General features: G+C 35.6%; 2 protein-coding genes across 2 annotated transcripts; both read right to left on the reverse strand.

Annotated features, from left to right (window-relative positions):
- Window positions 1-960: 960 nt before the first annotated feature.
- On the reverse strand, window positions 961-1,976 carry LOC142505539 (uncharacterized). The gene has a single exon (XM_075618569.1). The coding sequence runs from the start codon at window positions 1,776-1,778 to the stop codon at window positions 1,107-1,109; it is 672 nt and encodes a 223-aa protein (XP_075474684.1). The 5' UTR covers window positions 1,779-1,976; the 3' UTR covers window positions 961-1,106.
- A 2,900-nt stretch (window positions 1,977-4,876) lies between these two features.
- On the reverse strand, window positions 4,877-7,308 carry LOC142505743 (serine acetyltransferase 5-like). The gene is made up of 2 exons (XM_075618843.1): window positions 6,839-7,308; window positions 4,877-5,473 (listed from the first exon to the last, which is right to left on the reverse strand). The coding sequence occupies exons 1-2, from the start codon at window positions 7,220-7,222 to the stop codon at window positions 4,982-4,984; spliced, it is 876 nt and encodes a 291-aa protein (XP_075474958.1). The 5' UTR covers window positions 7,223-7,308; the 3' UTR covers window positions 4,877-4,981.
- Between the last annotated feature and the right edge of the window lie 9,958 nt (window positions 7,309-17,266).

The following is a 17,266-nucleotide window of genomic DNA, read 5'->3' on the forward strand; positions in this document are numbered from 1 at the left end:
ATTCCATCTGTTTAGTTCTAATTTGATTCGTTCTATTCATATGTTTCGTTCCAATGGGATAAGTCTGTTTGTTATTATTGGAATGATGGCGCACTAGGAAAGCTGTGAGAGAAAATGCCACATAGATAGCATGTCTGTGAGAGAAGTCCCCAGAGGAAGCTCATATGCAGGAAAAGGCCCTAGAAGGAGCTCATTTACAGGAAAATACCACCCTAGAAAGAGCCCAAGATTCAGGATAAAACATGGTCATTATAATAAGATATGTACTCAACATATGATTCTGATTTGATAAGACTTTGTTCTGTTAAGGTTTTGTTCTTATATGATCTGATCGTCCAATTCAATATAAGTTCTGAACTTTGTCTGCTCCATTTCAACTTATGTTATGTAAATCATTTTACGAATATGTATAACTTGTTATTCTTGTATTCGATCGGCCACCACTTTCCTAGTGTTTCCCGAAACGTTCACCCCTTTACTCCCTCCCTTGATAAGAACGAAGAACGGGTGGAGGAAAAAGAGCCGGATCAGTTTTGGGGATAGTAAAGAAATCCAAAGATACAAAGACCAAGTCTCTTGCTTCGAGATTCCATAACTGTATGTAATCACTTCCGCATTTTTGTACTCTTTTATTGTAAGAATCGTATCCGGATTAACTGATTTTGTAAAGATAATGTTCTAATATGAAATAGACTGATTTTGGTTATTTGATACATGTCTTATTGTATTCAACGTAAATTGTTAAACAATATCGGATGTCATTTTTGTTTCGGTCTCGAAGCGTGACATATTCAACTTATGATATAGATTTGGTTAATTATAATATTAATTTTATATCTAAAAAATTCATCTATAAAATATTTTTTCACTTTTTATTTTCTAAATTTATTCACTCAAACTACCTTTCGAACGTTAGAATTATTACAAGATCGTGTTGTAATAATTTTTTATGTTTTAGTGAAAAATAAAATTAATAGTTTTCCATAAAAATACAAAATTATTCTGTATCATACACAGGAGTAACCCGCACCTCCATATTTTCTCACTTAGCCCAAGCTCGAATATTTTTCTAGATACATCCTTGGTTCATGCCGAAACCGCAAACATTATCTGAATCTGAAGCCATCGCGGGTCTCCTTTTCGATCTCTAAATATTCATGTTTCCTGCTGCTGATTTGATGACCATGAGCTGCCATTCTTTTCAATTTCTGCCTCTTCAACATGGCGCTGATCAGCCTTTCCCTCCTGATAATATTCCTAGTGTTTACTGGAACCGGAATCGCATCAAGCCCCATAAGTTTGGCCACCACCCCTGGATTGCACCAAATGACACTCTCCCGACCAGGCATTAATATCTGGTCAGTTCTCTCAACCTGACCCAAATTCGTGAATGAACACCGATACATGGAGTCTTTCCCGTCAAGCGAAAACCGAGGATACTGATCCAGGGCGTTTCTCGCGCTTCTCAGGATATCGGAGCTGTTTACACACGACATTCTATGCTGAACTACGACTTCCCCGTCGTTGAGTACCTTTGATCTTCTAGCCATTCTCTCCTCCATCTCTAACTTCAATATCATCTCCTCCAGCGTCGGATGGCTCTCCCGAGACGACGGAGAGTTAACAAGTACTGGTTGTGCCACCAACGCATGACGATCGGCTGCTTTGCTCTGGTCTAGTGTAGAGGTTGAGATGTCACTGTTGCAAAAGTTTCTGAACCCCTTTTTCATCTTTGCACCAAGAGCATTCTTGAGCAGAAACAGAGAGAAGTCCTTCATTTCTTTTCGTGATTTATAGCTCAACTGTGGATTTTGCTAACCAGGTTGACGAACATATGATATGTAGTTTGCCCTGAATATATATAAATCGAACAGCGGTGAGAGTTTTTATGACATATATGTTTCATTCTTTAAAACTACTCACATGATGAATGAGAAGATTTCACGAGAGCTCCATGCCTTTAAATGAAAAGTCACAAAGAATTTTCGGCTTTGGAGGTTCATCTGCTCAAGTTTGTTGGATACTCTTTTAATGAGTATTAAACTCCAAATTTTCAAATTTCTAATTTCCATTCACTCTGAAAATGATTTTGGTCAAAAAAATATATATTTAACATTTCTTAAATTTTTACCCTTTTTTCCATGACGATAGAACTTATAACAACTATCTTTGGATACTCACCAGAAAAATCACATTGGCTAACACAGTTATATAAAAAATACAAAGAAGGAAGAGAAAAAAAAAAAGAACCGTTACATGATTAAATCTCAAAATCTTGGTCAGACAAATGTAATTTTTGGAAAACTTCTCTAAAATACACAACAGTCTATATATATATATATATATATATATATATATATAGATATGTCAGCATTAATTGTGCAATGGCATGGCATTTAGTATTGACATTAATTAATTCAACTAAAGCTGATGAGAGTTGTGAGAAATTAATTTTTCACGCAATTTGAATGTACATTGGCCATTTCCAATTTTAAAATGCATATCAGTGCCTGTCAGCCTTTTCTTTATGAGGATGTAAATGAACTAAGTCGTTTGTGAGCTACTTAGAGCTCGGCTCGATAAAAATCTTGTTCGAGATCGTTCGTTAAGTTTACCTAGCCGAGCTCGAGCTTCACGATGTTCGGTTCGTAAGCTATTGAGCATGTTCATGAGCTCGGGCTCGGCTAGTTTTTGGGGCTAGTTTGTCAGGTAATGAGTTTTTGTCTCACATTGCTATTTTAGTGAAATGTAAGATATTGAAATGTTATAAATGAGAAGGATATCTCTTAATTCATCATATCTTAGTTGGCCTTTGGCTAAAATTGCTCTATGAGCTCTAAAAAGAGTTTATTTAACAAGCTCAAAAATGAGCATGTTTAACAAGATCGAAAACGAGTTCGCTTAAGTAGTCGAGCTCGAGCTAGAGTTAAGATCATTAAACATGATAAACGAGTTATTAACGAACCGAGCCCGAGTTATTCGCAAGCTCATTAATTTTCAAACGAGTCGAGCTCGAGCTTAATAATAAAATCTCGAATCGAGCTCGAGCTCGAGCTCGAGCCTATGTATATCCTAAACTAGCAAAGCTCGAACCTGATAGTGTTCTGTTCGATTCGTCTACATCCCTACCCTTTTCTCAAATTGCCAGTGTAGTGGTTATCTCATGATCTTGAAGAAATTTAAATTTTGATGTGTAATTTTTCTAAAAATAAAGAATAACAAACTACACAATGGAGCCACCATAATCCAATGGTTTGCTGTACGTCCGGAGAAGTTATCCCGGCGTAGTATAGAATATTTTACTGATATCATCATAACAGAAGAAAATAAGAGATTTCGAGTTTTTATCAGATGACACCCAAATTTGAGCCGAGGGAAAAAGCTAGAAGGCAAATCTTGTAAATTGTATCCTTAAAACAGATAAGAAGTTTTAATTTTTCTAAAAAAATTGTTTCAATCCCCTGAGGTTTTTCTCCAGTCCAATCCGCTCTTATAAATTTTCTGGCTCCGTCTCTCTATATACATGCATAATTTGCTTGGATCTTGATTTTTTGTAACAAAGGTTGCATACTTTGAATTCGTACAATTTCCAATGTTTATATATTGTGGATACAATGAATGTAAAGATTGCATATACATCAGGCTTACTTATAACTCAAATTTTTCACCTTTTAAGTATAGTATGTTTTTCGCAAAATATTAGTCTATATATAAGTTACGCATTCTCGTGCAATACTCGTGCGACTATTAACTTTCAAACATTGAACAAATTATCCTTATGTCATGTTTATTTAAAATTTAATTTATTTAAGGTGTGAGGGGGAGAAAACATTGAGGGGTGATACATAATTTTTTTTAAAGAAAAATTGCACATAATTCAAATTTATTTAAGATGGGGAAGGGAGAAACCTTGGGGATGATACATAGGTTTCATAGAAAAAATTACACAAAAATTTTAAATTATTTAGGGCAGTGAGGGTGGAAAGCCTCGAGGGATTATAATAATTCTTTTTTAGGAAAAATTCTACGCAGAATTTCAATTTTATTCAGGTGGAGAGGGGGGAAAGCCTTGTCGTGATGCATAGGGGTGGGAAAAAATATCGAAATACCGAAATACCAAAAAATCGTACCGAAATTACCGAAAAAATCGATATTCCGAAAATTTCGATACCGTACCGATTATTTTTTTTTCGGTACCGAAATACCGAAAATAATTTATTTTTTTTAAAAAAAATTAAGTTCGATATACCGACAAAATTTTCGGTGTCGGTACGGTATCCGGAATGAATTTTTTTCATATCGAAAATTCGGTATGCCGAATGTGCGGTATACCAAATTTTCGGTATCGATATGGAAAATTCCATGCCGATATTACTGGTACCGTAGTTCGGTACAGTATACCGTACCGTACCGACCCCTAGTGATGCATAGGTTTTTTCAGAATTATTATACATAAATTTTCAGATTTATTTAAGATGGGTAACTAAAAGAAAAATTATTTCTGATTTTACTCTTGATGTATTTTTATTCCCCAAATATATATGATATACATCAATATGGAGCTAATGTCTCAAATTTGAGATCAAATATCAAGTTCGAAACTCGATTATAACAGATCCCTTCTCTGACTAAAAATAACAAGTATTTCTTACTGACGTAATTTACATTTCTTACTGACGTAATTTACAAGTTATTGTATTAGTTCGAAAGTTTATCCAATACACAACGAAAGATATTAATTACATGTTCCTGCATCAAAAAAAGTGTTAATAAAGATTTTGATGCAAAACAGGACGCCTTTTTCAAAATATCCCATGGTAATTTATTCCTCTAGAAAAAGACTTTAAATACTATAAAAGATTAAACTTGCATCATCTTCATCATCAACAATATTTTTTTATTATAATTCATGACCGAAACAGGAGTGCTTCATAGAAATCACCTAATACTAGTACACTGATATGATAACGGAATATTGAAATCATATACTATAATCTGACCATTCGGATATAAATGATGTATGATCCATAGACTCCCCAGGCGTCTCCTCGTGCTTTGTCGGCTGCTCTTTCCCTCCCACCAGTCTCGCCGGATTTCCCACTGCTGTCGTCCTTGGAGGGACATCTCTCAAAACCATTGATCCTGCGCCAATCTTGGCGCCCTCCCCGATATTCACATTACCCAATATCGTTGCCCCGGCACCAATCAGAACCCCGTCACCAATCTTGGGATGCCTGTCTCCACCAAAATTTCCAGTTCCACCTAGCGTCACATGGTGAAGAATGGATACATTGTTTCCAATCACAGCAGTCTCCCCGACTACCACTCCAGTTGCATGATCAAAAAGGATGCCTTTTCCGATTTTGGCAGCTGGGTGGATATCAACTGCAAAGACGTCCGAAATGCGGGATTGAAGTGCGAGGGCCAAAGGCTTTCGGGATTGGGACCAGAGCTTGTGAGCCACTCGGTGAGCCTGAGAGTGTAAATACGATGACTTCATTTCTAATATTCAGCAGAAAACGAGACACCAAGAGGGCAGTAAAAATAGAAATGGACAAATGTAGCAAGTAAAAGATTCAAATTTTCAATCAGAAAAACAGCCATCGTAATTTGAGTTCAGGCATAATATATTGATTAAATACATAAGACGAACTTTATTTCCCCAGCATCAAAACTCGAAATCTTATTTACTTCATTTATCCTGCAAAATGTTAATCTCTCTTTCAAATCAAAACCCAAAAGAATACCATTTTATGTAATGTGCAAAGAATTATCCATGACAAGTGACATAAACTCCTAATGGTCCATATGATTCATTCATCCTTAAAAGCATGCTTGGTCCGTCAAGCTAAACCTCCCAAAATATTAGTCCTCCAGGTTGTTCACTACGTTTACGGTTTTGCAAGCGGTTATCCCACCAACGACAAATATTCAAGGGGTAAAAACTGACTCATCGATAATGCATTTAACCAACAAAATATGGGATAATTGTGAATTCAGCCATCAGAATAATTTTCATTCCCCGCTTAATTTTCTGCACGTGGCCTTGCGTGTAAGACATGCGGAGAAATATGTGATCATTTTTAAGTAGCACATCGCAGATACAAAGGGAATGAAGTGGCTCGAAGTATAAAGGTTGCAGCTTATCACAGATATTAGCATCAAGTTATGGGATCAACATTCTGTTCAACAAGTTTCAAGTGGACACAGTTTGTGTGTCGATTAATCATATACACTAACTGATGCAAACACTTCAAGCTGGTTTACAAGCTTCTTAAGCCGGTTCAAATATTACTATATTCACATCCAAAATTATCAAACTCTAACCAATCACAAACATGATCAAAAGTTTTTCGAGTTGAACTCCGCAGCTCGAGCTTGAAATTTGAACTCAAACTCGAGACTTCAAAATTTGCTGATATTCAGCCTGAAGATACTAAAATTTTTACGTATATTTGACGCATTGACGCCTAATACATGGAGAAAGATATCCACCAAATGAACAATTAAAGAGCATAATCAATGACTGAAAAAGGGGGAAAAACTTACACTTTAAACCAATTCTAAAATGAAACAAAAAATGGTGAAATATCAAACTATGAAAATCTTTCCTGGAGAATGGAAACTTTTATGCTTTAGCAGCTACACCAAAATTTTCTTGGAGTTGTCAGCTCTCAGTATGAACAACTAAAACACACATTATATGAACAGTCAAATAAAAAATTGAGTTAAAAAAGATTTCAAGAGCTCTAAATTCCTAATCCCTTGCAAAAATTTTAGAGGCAAGCTTGAAATGCCAAAATAGCAATTATAAAAACGAAAAAAATAAAAATTATACCTGGCAAGCGAGGAATCCCTTATAATTAAGAAGGCAGTGAGAGAAAGAAACGCATGCGGGGTCGCGGAAACGGGCGGCGCGTAGGTCGGCGACACTGGCGGAGCGGAGGGTAGCGTCGTTGGAGAAGATATCAAGGAAAAGATCATAGAGAAGAGTCGAGAGAAGAGTGGAGCAGCAAAGCTTGTTTCCCAAGTGAAAGGAGAGGGACCGCTCCAAGGAGGAGTGAGATAGAATGGTGGAATAGAGGTAGCTGGCTAGAGCTGGCTCGGCTTCGGCGTCGCAACGAGCCTCGGCTTTGATCTGGTTCCAAACCCACGCCTCCTCCTCCGCCGACCCCTGCAGCGGGGGTGGCGGCGAAGGGTGGAGGAGCTCTCCCGCTGGCATCGGGGAAGTCGGTGTCGTTTTGAGGACCCGGTGGCCGTGTATTCCTCTTCTGCTTTCTGTTAACAGCGTGAGAGGATAATTAGTACAACTAGCATGGGTTGGTTACTGCTATCCAAGTATTTTTTTATAATTAAATTGATTTGATAAAAACTTGTGTGAGGTGATTTCGCGGATCATATTTTGTGAGACGAATCTCTTATTTTGGTCATCCATGAAAAAAATATTATTTTTTTATGCTAAGAATATTACTTTTTATTTTGAATATCGATAGAGTTGACCCGTATCAGATTCGTGATACCGTCTCACAAGATACCTAATCAATTGATTTATATTAAAAAAATCATATCCATAATAAAAAAAACTAAAATGAAATTCGAAATAATAAACTAAAAAAAAGTAAATAAGAGGATTGGTAGTGTAAGGAATAAAACTATGATATGTTGTAAAAAGAAAACTATACCCACTGGCATGCACAATCTTTGAATTAAAAATTGAAATTTTATTAGTATATAATAAAATATAAAAAGAGTGCATAACACCAAATCTTTTGCCTTTGTTAGGAGGAAATTTAATATATGGTAAGAGATATTATACATACATATATATATATGTGTATATATCGGTTGGATCTCCTTTATTATTTTTGTAAGTTAGTCTTTTTTTATGTGACACCTATGTGTAGCATGTGGCGGCTCCAACAAAGTGTTGATGCGTGTTAATCAAGTCAAACGTTGAAAAATACATGAATATTAATATTGATATTGAACATTATATATGGGGTAAACTTTTCAAAAATCTCTAAAAGTAAACTAAAATATTTTTCCAGTCCTCGTGTCAGAATAAATTGATTTTAACTCCTTGACCCATTTTAATATATGTTTAAGGTCTCTAATTCGCATGAAGTTATATTGTTGTCTTTGTTATTTTTCCAAAACCGTTAAAGACCCTCTTGTATTTGTTTTTTTTTTTATGCTTCCCTCTTGTATTTGTTAAAGAGCTTCCCGACATTACTCCTCCTGAGTCCCAAGAATCCGAAGAAGAGTATAGAACCGAAGGAGAGAAGAACGAGTAAATCACCACAAAAAAAGATAGTGAAGAAAGTTGTGAAAGAGAAAAGATCAAGAACGCGGAAATCAGGTTTGTATATTTCTGTATGTTTTAAATTGAACCCTCTTGTTATGATGTTGCTATTTTGTTTTGTAATATTTTTCTTGTTCGGACAGCGAATGCTTTAAATTTTTTCTCATTGATTAGGAACATTTATCCCCAATTTGTAGGGTTTCTTTTTTCATATTGTTATCAAGTTGGTTTTTTAGTTGTATTGCATTATTTTTGAATATTACAGATGAAGTTTATAAATCAGGTTAAAAAGTGTTGGCTTTATGAACCAATTATCTCCACTGACCACGTTTTTGTTATGCTAATAGTAATGTGATTGATACTTGATCGACTCTCTTTATTTGTATTTATATTTAACCTAGATTCTTTGTAAAAAAAAAATTCACGTTCTGATATATAAATATATATATACACATCAGAGATAGATTTCATATCTTTTTCTCATTTTCTAATGTAGAGTTTGATGTTGAGAAGATTGTTAAATATGGTAATCAGCAAAAGAATGAAAATGAATTATGTTCAAAGCTACTTTCACATTGTTCCCCCCATTTCTTTAAATCCGTGAAGAGAAAACTGAAGCCTGTCTTAGGTGAGCAACAAATTGGTCGGATAAAAGATACGTCGTTTGCGAAATGGATTGATATCCATGTCCTTGCGATAAGTAGTTCGAGAATTGATTATGTTCTCAATAGATTTCAGTTTGATTCATTCTCGTTAGTTGTTGGTGAAGATATCTCAATACCTTTTAGTTCAACGGATTTCTCTCTTATTCTCGGGCTGCGTCATGTTGGAAAATCTGTTGATTTGGACCTGAAAGTGGATTCCAATTTTTTGTCTCGTCAATTTGAAGGAAAAGTGACTAATGCCAAACGTGCAGATATTTTTAAAAAAATAATTTCGCTTGCTGCCAATGATGATAACAGTGAAGTCGATGATTTTTTTCGTTTTTTTATCTTGTTTGTTTTCAACTGCATAATATTCCCAACTTGTAATTATTCAACCCTTGGTTTTATTTTCCCTTATCTCGATGACCTTTTGACTTTTTTCGAGTATGCTTGGGGAGATGCTGCCTTCCGATTTTTGTGCCGAGGTTGACGTGACGTCGGAAGTAAAACTTATTTAGACGGAAGCACTATTGGTTTAATTGATAGTATTGTGTTTTATTTTTATTAAAAAAAATTTCTCAATAATTTTCAGATTTTCTTATTTGTTTTAGGCATGGGTATATGAGAGGGTTCCAGTATTAGGAGTGTGCACCGGTTTACATGTTTTTCCTCGGTTGTTTCGATGGGTGGAAAGCAAGATTCCATTTAAGTTTGTTGAAGCTAAATCACTCTTGAATTCCATAAATTCAATCCAAGTTGGTCTTATTTCATCCGAGTTCATTTTAAGTAATCTCGCTCTGTAAATATAATGACATGTGTCCAACTGATAAATTTCTTAGACAGATTGAAAATGAAAAATCGGTTTTAATAATCAAGATTAAAGCGATCAAGGTACTGAATTAACTAAAAAATACCTTAGATGAGTATTTATCAGAACAAATAATTCCAGAGCAAGAACTCGTCGGTAATCAAAATGCAATGTTTAAGTTGTTGATGATGGCATGTCTATGTTTATGTAAGTATGTTCAAAGTTTGAGTATGTATGTGCTACTTTAAAAATGTGTGTTAATTTATTATATATTACTTGCTATTCTCAATTTATGCATGTTGAGTCTTTAGACTCACTAGACTTGATCGATACAAGTGAGGACGAGTATGAGGAGGCGAGAGGTTTTGATTTATTTATTTATTTAATGTAAAAAAATAAATATTTTTTATTGTTATTATTTATAATATGGTATCAAACTATTTTGAAATAAGAAATTTCAATGTGTGTCACATAAATGTGGATGAACTGACAGAAATTGTTTTTTTTTTTTGTACTGGTGAACAGGTTCTAACAATGCACCATTTTCCGAGGAGACGGAGTTGTTGGACATAAACCATGCAATTAAGCTGGAAAATGGTAAATCTGAAGTGAGAAAATTTGTAAAAATTTTAAAAAAACAAATGGATGAACTGAAAATATTGAAAAGGAAATATGTTGAATTAGAGCGAGAATGTATTTTACATGTTGCCAGAAGATCATTGGTTTCTAAGAAGAATGATGAGATTATTGATTTAAAGTTGGAGGATGTTGAGCAGAGTGATAAAGCATTGGATGTTGACTGTACGCATAATGTATGCATGGATGAATTGAAGATGTTAAAAAGCAGATGTGTTGAATTAGAGCGAGAAAATATTTTGCTTGTATCCAAAAGAGAATATATTTCCGAGAAGAATGATGAGATTATTGAGGAAAAGTTGGAGGAGGCTAGGCAGATTGATAAAAAAATAGGCTGCTGAGTCTGCAAAAAATGTATCTGATAATTTTGATAATATTGTTGATGTCATGTTGAAGAATGTTGTTGCTGATTTGCATAAAGAAAACCATGAACTGAGGGCAGCTGATTCTAGGAATTATTCAGGTAATAAAGAGAATAACGAAGTGAAAAGAACTGATTCTGGAAATCATTCAGCTGATAATATTACAATTGGACCTAATGCAAATTTGATGGTGCATAATGTTGGTGTTGATTTCATAATAGAAAACAACAAAGTATTAGGCCCTGAATTTGCAATCGCTTCATTTGATGAAAACAATTATGTGTTTGGTTGAAATAGCGGGAGTGGAACAGATGACGATGATGAGAATGATGCTGGCAGTGGCATTGGTACTTCAGAAATGCCAAAGATCACCCTTTTTCAATCTTCAATTGTAAATACCGTGAGGACTAGGGGTGATCGTGTGTAAAAGAAAAAACTCACGAGTTTTGTGACTTCACCCAGCTCTACACCAAAACGGAATAGGCGTTCCAAAAAACTGGTTTGCCGATCAGTGGTGCACAATTAAATCCCCGAATAGTTACTTTATCTCAATAATATGTCAATTTTCTTATTTATACAATTGCTAATCTTTTTTGCATTTTATATTAAAAATATATTGCAACATAGGAAAATTCTGTCCAGGATGTTGATGAGGGAAGTAGTCCTCTTAAGACTTGCATGTTGAAATTCAAAGGTAGAAGCGATTTTTGTGGGAGTGAAGAAATTTCTGTAGAACAGAGGAAGTTGTTGACAGAATTTCTGAATAGGGAGAATTGGAGTATGTATATCTTTGAAATTTTAATTTTGTTCATAATATTTTTTTCTCAATGTTTGTAATGAATTTTGTTTTCTATTCCTGTAGTGTTACAATTTGGATGGATGAGCATATTTGTTTAACTGGACCTTTGTTTTGTGACTTTTTGTTTGGTAAGCTCGTCAGTGGCATTATGATAAACGTGTACATGAGAATAATGCAAAAAAAAAGTATGGATTATGGATTTGAGACTTACTGTATGGACACGTTGGTACATGTGCGTTTGAAATTGAATTCTTGTTCAACTTATTGGATTATGGAGTATGAGTATATTTTTTGGTGAATTTGTATAAGGAAGTGCTTGAAGAGTTGATACGATACGGTAAAAGGAGACGTATAAGCAATACAGAGTATGGAAGTTTCATTGGTAGGCTGACATCAGCGATGCGAGAGAAGTTGCATGAACTAAACGAAGATATTTTTAGAAGATGCAAGTATACAATTTTTTCAATTAATGACATATTTCATTGGTATTTGCTAGTTTTCAAAGCATCTGAAGGGAAATTCCTACTTTTCAATTCGCTTCACGATACTTTTGCAGTTGGGACTGCTAAAGTTATGGTAAGTCTGACAATATTATATTCAACAATAGTAATGATTCCAGTGTCAATCAATTTTATTTGTTGCATGCACGTTTTTTGAGTGGTTGTGTGTCACATATATCCGGATTCACCATAGGCAGTGATGAGGTTTTGAGACAACGATGCCGTCAACAAGGTACATCTCTGGATTGTGGCGTTTATGCATGCATGTGGATAGAGTGTCTCTGTTGTGATACTGAAGAAATTTGGGCATATGAACAAGATGTGAGATGGACACTTATTGAGCCCGTGTTGCCGCCACTATAATTTCTTATGGTAATGGACTATTGAAAAATACATTTGTTTAGTACAGAAGAGGTTAAAACTTGGGCTCCCTTTTGTGTTAATGTGAGATTTTGTGTTGTTGCCTCTTTTGTACTGATGACAAACATATGATGGTGAAAAGATAATAATTTTTTGAACGATTATTTTTCATTACAAAAATTAGTAATTTAAAGACTACGTCGACGTCCATGCGTGTATGTACTAGTTGTGCACCCATTTCCTCACTTTCTAAAGTATTGGTACAAAGAAACACAAATACAATACACTTTGTATATTATGGAGCACATCAATAACCAATTTGTTGTATCATTTGCAAAAGATTGAGCACCTCGTACACTACTCGTTAGGTATAATGATCAATATTTATGTAACATGAATCAATATGTTTATTGTGAATGAAGGTTAGATAACATGAATCAACATTTATGTAAAATGAATGATATGTTTATTATGAATCAATATTGAGTAACATTAATCCCTAATATGTAACATGATTCCATATGTTTATAATGAATCAATGTTAGGTGACATGAATAAATATGTTTATTATGAGAGTGTTAGATAACATGAATCAACATTTATGTAACATGATTCCATATGTTTGTTGGGAATGAATGTTAGGTTACATAAAATCCAAATTACGAGACAATAAGACCTTTATGAAGCACCATAGTGAATAATATCTAGTACTAAATTATAAAAATGGAGCACCACTCATAATTACTATGTCTACAAGCTTTCTATGTGCTAAATGTGCACCATATCTATATTTGTAAAAAAAAAAAAAAGTACATAAAATCCAAATTACAGGACAATAACACCTTTATGAAGCACCACAGTGACTATTATCTAGTACTAAATTATAAAAATGGAGCACCACTCACAATTATTATGTCTAAAAGCTTTATGTGCTAAGTGTGCACCATATCTATATTTGTAAAACAAAGGTGCATAAAATCCAAATTACAGACCTTTATGAAGCACCACAGTGACTAGTATCTAGTACTAAATTATAAAAATGGAGCATCATTCAAAATGACATAATTACACATTTCACCATAGTGATAAAAACAAAAATATCACATTCATTATACTATTTTGTCAGTGACAAAACCTGTACACAACTTTGACTCACGAAATTTGATTCTGAAAAGTTTTGAACATATACCACAACATTAATTTTCGATTCGGTTCCCTTCTCAACTATCTTCACTTCACTTCTCATCCTTCTGTAAGAAGACACAACCCCCATTGTTTCTGAATGGAGTTCAAGGATGCACCCGAATGCCAATGTGGCTATGAAAAAATGAATTTACGAGAAGCTGGTCCACGAGCTACCCGTCCGGGAAAGTATTAGTACATTTGTCCTTGAGAGCTACGACACCCTAATTGGTTTTACTAGTGTGATGAATACCACAGCCAAGTACTTGAAGAAAATACATCAAAATCCAACATCAGTACACTTAAGAAAACAACTTTCAGCTACTCAAAATATGTCTCTTTAGCGACACATGGTTTGCCACCACATGATGATAACGTTATCTCTGATAAGAACGACAACATGGCCATCGATATGGCAGGAATTTGTTGTTGTTTTGGTTGCAGATGTTTTTTAATTGTAATTTTGCTCATTGTAGCTCTTGTGTTTGTTTTAATGTCCAAGTAAAATGGTCATCACGAACAATGTGTTATTATGCTTTGCGCTTCAATAATGTTTGTATTAATGTCTAGGTGAATTGCACAATATTTGTACCAGAAGTTTGCCCATTGTGTACCATATCGATATATATATGATACTAGATTCAGCCAATTTTGTGCTACATTTTTTTTCCATGTGATATAATCGGCCACAATGAATACAAACCAGAAAATGGACAAGAAACCCTCAACCACATGTGCCAGAAGGTGTCCAGAAAGACATACACCAGTGACAGAAAAATAATTCTGAAATACTATAGCATCATACACCAGTGGCACAAAATCATTCTGAAACTGAACAACAAACTGTATACATTACAAAGACAACACATGAAATGTTACAACAGAATCCAAATTCAAAAAATCATATAACACCTAACAACTCAACAACAACATTATGCAAAAACACAATAATCAACTCAAGGCTACACCGCTAATGCTGCCACTGGAACGGGTGTGTCTCCTCGTGTGCACGTCCAAAATTGAATTCACCGTTGTCCTTTTTCTATAGGAATTAGCAAAATTGTATCAACTGCAAGAAAACAACAAATGAAAATAAAATTGAAAATGGTCAATGAAAAGTGAGCAAATTTCTACAAGAACCATTCAAAATAACCAAAAAGACAAAATAAGCTAGTTTATAGCTTCTTTGCAGCTTCTTCGGCTGTGTCCTCGTACACGACAACGACTACACTTTGACAAACATGATTGAATTTGGGATGATATTCTTTGAGTCCTTCTACGAACTGGCTTACTACGCACATCAGGAGCATTGATTACATATCCTTCATCGCCATTAAACTCATACATGTCAAATGTCGGTATGCGATTAATAATCCCGTTGTATGTTTGACGATACATATCAGCTTTGAAAAATTTATCACAAAAGGCGTATACCGACATTGACTTCGATTCTATAGCAGCACAAGCATGTTTGCAAGGGAGCATATGGATCTGCCAGGATCTACATGAACAAGTCCATTCATTCAAATCAACAGCACATGTTTTATCACCATCAATTACTTCAAACTTCCAACCACATGAATGGTGCACTCTCAAGGTGCGAGATACAATGTATGTGCTCATAACAGCCTTCTCCTTTGCTGGGCTTAATTATTTTACCATGCCTAATGTTGCTTCGCTTCGTCGGTGCATCATATTCATTATTTGCACACATATATGGTCAACCATAGAAACAACAGGGAGATAACGAGCTGGTTTAACCCATTTATTCCAACATTCAGCGATGTTATTATTTATAACACCCCAACGATTTCCACGAAACAAAGCATTAGCGCAGCTTTCAGGCCCAGACTTCTGAATAAATGCTATTGCAAGTGGCATTGACTCAAAGATGTTATTTATGTGCTCTGAAAACTCATGTTGTGATGGGGTATAGGCAGCTTTTTTGAATACCGATGACCAATGTTTTTTGTTATGTAGAGGATAACTTCGCAACACCTGTAATGACCAAAAGACAATTAATAAAAAAATTTCTAATAACAGTACATACATTAAAACTATTTAATCATATAATACACACAAAAAACATTAATTAATTACTAACCGTCTTCACAAAATTATCGACCAAGTGCCTCAAACAATACGCATGATGACTACCTGGAAATAAAAGTTGGATAGCTTGATAATCTCAGGATGTCTGTCTAAGAAAAAAAGTGAATCTGTCGAATCCCATGGTGTGGTGCGTAAGTATGACACATCTCAAATGATAACAAAACAATTCTCAATTAGAATCATTCTCTGCATCTACTACAGAATATGCTAAAGTGAAAAGATCTTCATTGGCATCCTTTGTCGCAGCAAGTAGCATACTTCCTTTGTATTTATTATTTATGTGAGTGACATCCAAAAATATCAACGGTCTACAACCAGTAGCAAAACCAACTGCACATGCATTAAAACAAATGAATAATCGTTTAAACTTATTATTTATCGGATCTATCTCACATTCAACAACACTGCCAGGATTTGTTTTTCTACCAGCTTGGCAATGCCATCTCAATCTATTGTAGCAGCCCTTTTCTGAACCGTGAATATCATGCATCGCTATTTCCTTGCCCTTCCACACCTTGCGATAACATATCTCTACTCCATAGTCTCTATGTAAATCCATCATCATTGAACAAGGACGATAAGAAGGCTCTCCCCTCAATTTATCATTCAATACATTAGCAACCCAAGCTGCATCAGCTCTAGGATGCCCTATACTACTGTGAGGCCCGGGGCCGAAGAGGGCGGGGGGTGATCGCCGGTGCCATAGGTTGCACGGACAATGAGCGGCTCCTGGCAGGCTTCTAGGTGGAGGGAACATGAATGAACCGATCCCACACCGGAATGAGAGGGATTTCGAGAATGTTCAATGTAATGGACTGTACAGTTGAAGAGGGCTTAAAAGATTTGATTTGTACTACTCATATCACGAAGGTGCATCTTCTTTTCGGTAGCTCATCACATAAGGACTCCAAAGTTAAGCGTGCTTGACTTGGGGAAATTTTGGGATGAGTGACCTCCTGGGAAGTTTCCCAGGGTACGTGTGAGTGAGGATATAAGCACGCTGGAAAGACTCGTCTTGATACAGTGAGGACAGTCGTCGAATCTGGGACGTTACAGTTGGTATCAGAGCTGACCTCTCTTAGTACGGTGTGGTTCGGGGACGAACCAAGCGGAAGCTGGTGGGCATGTGAGGCCCGGGGCCGAAAAGGGCGGGGGGTGATCGCCGGTGCCATAGGTTGCACGGACAATGAGCGGCTCTTGGCAGGCTTCTAGGTGGAGGGAACATGAATGAATCGATCCCACACCGGAATGAGAGGGATTCCGAGACTGTTCAATGTAATGGACTATACAGTTGAAGAGGGCTTAAAAGATTTGATTTGTACTACTCATATCCGAAGGTGCATCTTCTTTTCGGTAGCTCATCACATAAGAACTCCAAAGTTAAGCGTGCTTGACTTGGGGAAATTTTGGGATGGGTGACCTCCCTGGAAGTTTCCCAGGGTGCGTGTGAGTGAGGACATAAGCACGCTGAAAAGACTCGTCTTGATACATTGAGGACAGTCGTCGAATCTGGGACGTTACAACTACGTAAATTATCCTCTCCACACGAGTGTTGTAAATT

The sequence above is a fragment of the Primulina tabacum genome, chromosome 10 (genome assembly GCF_025594145.1).
Source record: "Primulina tabacum isolate GXHZ01 chromosome 10, ASM2559414v2, whole genome shotgun sequence".
NCBI lineage: Eukaryota > Viridiplantae > Streptophyta > Magnoliopsida > Lamiales > Gesneriaceae > Primulina > Primulina tabacum.